At 56.1% G+C, this 2,206-nt stretch overlaps 1 protein-coding gene across 1 annotated transcript; it reads left to right on the top strand.

The window, feature by feature from the left end:
* Positions 1-495: 495 nt before the first annotated feature.
* On the top strand, positions 496-1,791 carry ETH_00032725 (RNA polymerase Rpb3/Rpb11 dimerization domain-containing protein, putative; the record flags this gene model as incomplete). The annotated part of the gene is made up of 4 exons (XM_013379219.1): positions 496-674; positions 811-914; positions 1,170-1,424; positions 1,651-1,791. Coding segments are annotated over 4 exons (679 nt in total), but the record flags the coding sequence as incomplete, so codon positions are not given.
* Between the last annotated feature and the right edge of the window lie 415 nt (positions 1,792-2,206).

The following is a 2,206-nucleotide window of genomic DNA, read 5'->3' as shown; positions in this document are numbered from 1 at the left end:
GTTTAGGGTTTAGGGTTTCGGGGTTGGGGTTTGGCTGCAGGGCTCTACCGGGAAGAGGAAGGGTTTAGTTACCGCCTTTTTAAACGCAGGCCGCTGGCGCCTGCCCCAACCAAACAGCAGCAGCCGCAGCAGCAGCAGCAGCAGCAGCAGCAGCAGGAACCGATCCTATACCCCACAAGCTGCTACTTTGGGGCTTGCAATAGAATGCGCATTGCAGTCCACAAGCTCATGGGCACGCGCTGGTGTCAGGAGTAAACCCTAAACCCTAAACCCTAAACCCTAAACCCTAATCTCTCTATGCTCTAGCCAGCGACTGCCTTTCTTTCTGTCCTTCGGGTTTAGGCTCTCTCGCCCAAAGGCTCTGAGGACTAGGGTTTAGGGTTTAGGGCTTAGGGTTTAGGGCTTGGGGTTTAGGCTCGCTACCTCCGTCCAAAGGCTCTGCGGCTCAGGGTCGAGGGTTTAGGGTTTAGGGTTTAGGGTTTAGGGTTTTTGCAGCCGCATGGAAAGCCCAGACCCGAAGGAGCAGCTGGTGGTTGAGATTTGGAGTTCAAGAAAAAACACTCCGAAAGAATTGCTGCTGCATGCATTAAAGGAAATAGCAGCAGCAGCAGCAGCAGCAGCAGCACAGCTGCGCGCGGACGCAGACTGGGAGCGAGAAGAAAAGGCCCTACAAAGCATGCAAACCCTAAACCCTAAACCCTATACCCTGAAGTGGAGCGTGCGGCGTTCCCCCGGGCGCTGGCTGGGCTGCAGCAGGAGCGGCGGGCCTGCGCTAGGGTTTAGGGTTTAGGGTTTAGGGTTTGCGCGCAGAGGGCTGGGAACAAATTTGCAAACACAAGGAAGCTGAAAGGCAGCAAGAACTCCAAGGGGGCCCCCCCCTCTATACCCTAAACCCTAATGGAGAGTTGCGGCCTGTAAACCCTCAGAGTGGCGCCATATCTCTCCCCATAGTGCCCCCCCCCGTAAACCCTAAACCCTAAACCCTTAAGCCCTAGGCCGTGGGCTTCCCGCAAGTTCCAGGCCCGCGCAAACCCTGGAGCTGAGGAAACCCTAAACCCTCCTTAGCCCCTAAACCCTAAACCCTGGCACGGCGCAGCAGAGTCGAGCTGCAGGCCTTTAGCTCGAGGGCTTAGGGTTTAGGGTTTAGGGTTTGGGGTTTGCTGCTGCAGCCGCCCGAAATTAGCCCGGAAGAATGGTTCAGGCAAGAGCAGCAACAGCAAATGCAGCAGCAACAGCAGCAAATGCAGCAGCAGCAGCAACAGCAGGTACAGCAGCACCCGCAGCAGCAGCAGCAACAGCAGCAGATACAGCAGCACACGCAGCAGCAGCAGCAGCAGCAGCGAGAAGATGCAGCAGGCAGCCCCGACGATGTGCTCCTAGAGGATTTGCCCCTCCCGCGGAGAGCTCTTGAGGGCTTGAAGGAAGTAAACCCTAAACCCTAAACCCTAAACCCTAACTCAAGCTGCGTTGCTGCTGCTGTTGCCCTATCTCAGCATCTGCCGTTGCTGCTGCTGTACCTGCTGCTGTGTTGCTGCTGCTGCACCTGCTGCGTCTGTTGCTGCTGCTGCTCTGCTGCTGCTACAACTCCTGCTGCTGCTCTTGCTGCTGCTGTCCACGCTGCTGCAACTGCTGCTGCTGCTGCTGCTGCAGTGCGGTGTACGTACACTGGGCCAAGTCAGCCTCTACTCGCTGCAGCAGCTGCTGCGGGTTCCAGGCGTAAGCCTTTCAGCAGCAACTTTGCTGCAGCAGCTGCTGCAGCACCGCTACGACAGGGAGTTGGCCCCAGACTAAACCCTAAACCCTAAACCCTAGCTCTCGATTGAAAGAAGGGCAGAAGCCGTGATGCGAGCGTTGCGTCTTTGGAAAGCAAACCCTAGACCCAACGTGAGGGTTTAGGGTTTGCGGTTTGCAAAACCCTAGTGCGGGGGTTTAGGGTTTAGGGGTTGCAGCACCGCGCCGCCTCTTCGCTGCACCTGAAACCCTAAACCCTAAACCCTAAACCCTAAACTTCTGCTGGCGAAGCGAAGGATTTAAAACTTTGACAATTAGACAAGAGACAAGATCAGACCTCTCCCACATGAATTAGATTTTAGGGTTTAGGGTTTAGGGTTTTCTTCTACGGCGATTTGGGGGAGGCGGAGTTTACGGCCAACAGGGCAGTAAGGCCGGGCGAGACAAATGGCGCACTGCAAACCACAAACCCTAA

Source organism: Eimeria tenella, genomic scaffold (genome assembly GCF_000499545.2).
Source record: "Eimeria tenella Houghton genomic scaffold, Eth_scaff1599, whole genome shotgun sequence".
In the NCBI taxonomy this organism is placed as follows: domain Eukaryota; phylum Apicomplexa; class Conoidasida; order Eucoccidiorida; family Eimeriidae; genus Eimeria; species Eimeria tenella.
The sequence above is the reverse complement of the archived record's forward strand: the minus strand, read 5'-3'. Positions and strand labels throughout refer to the sequence as shown.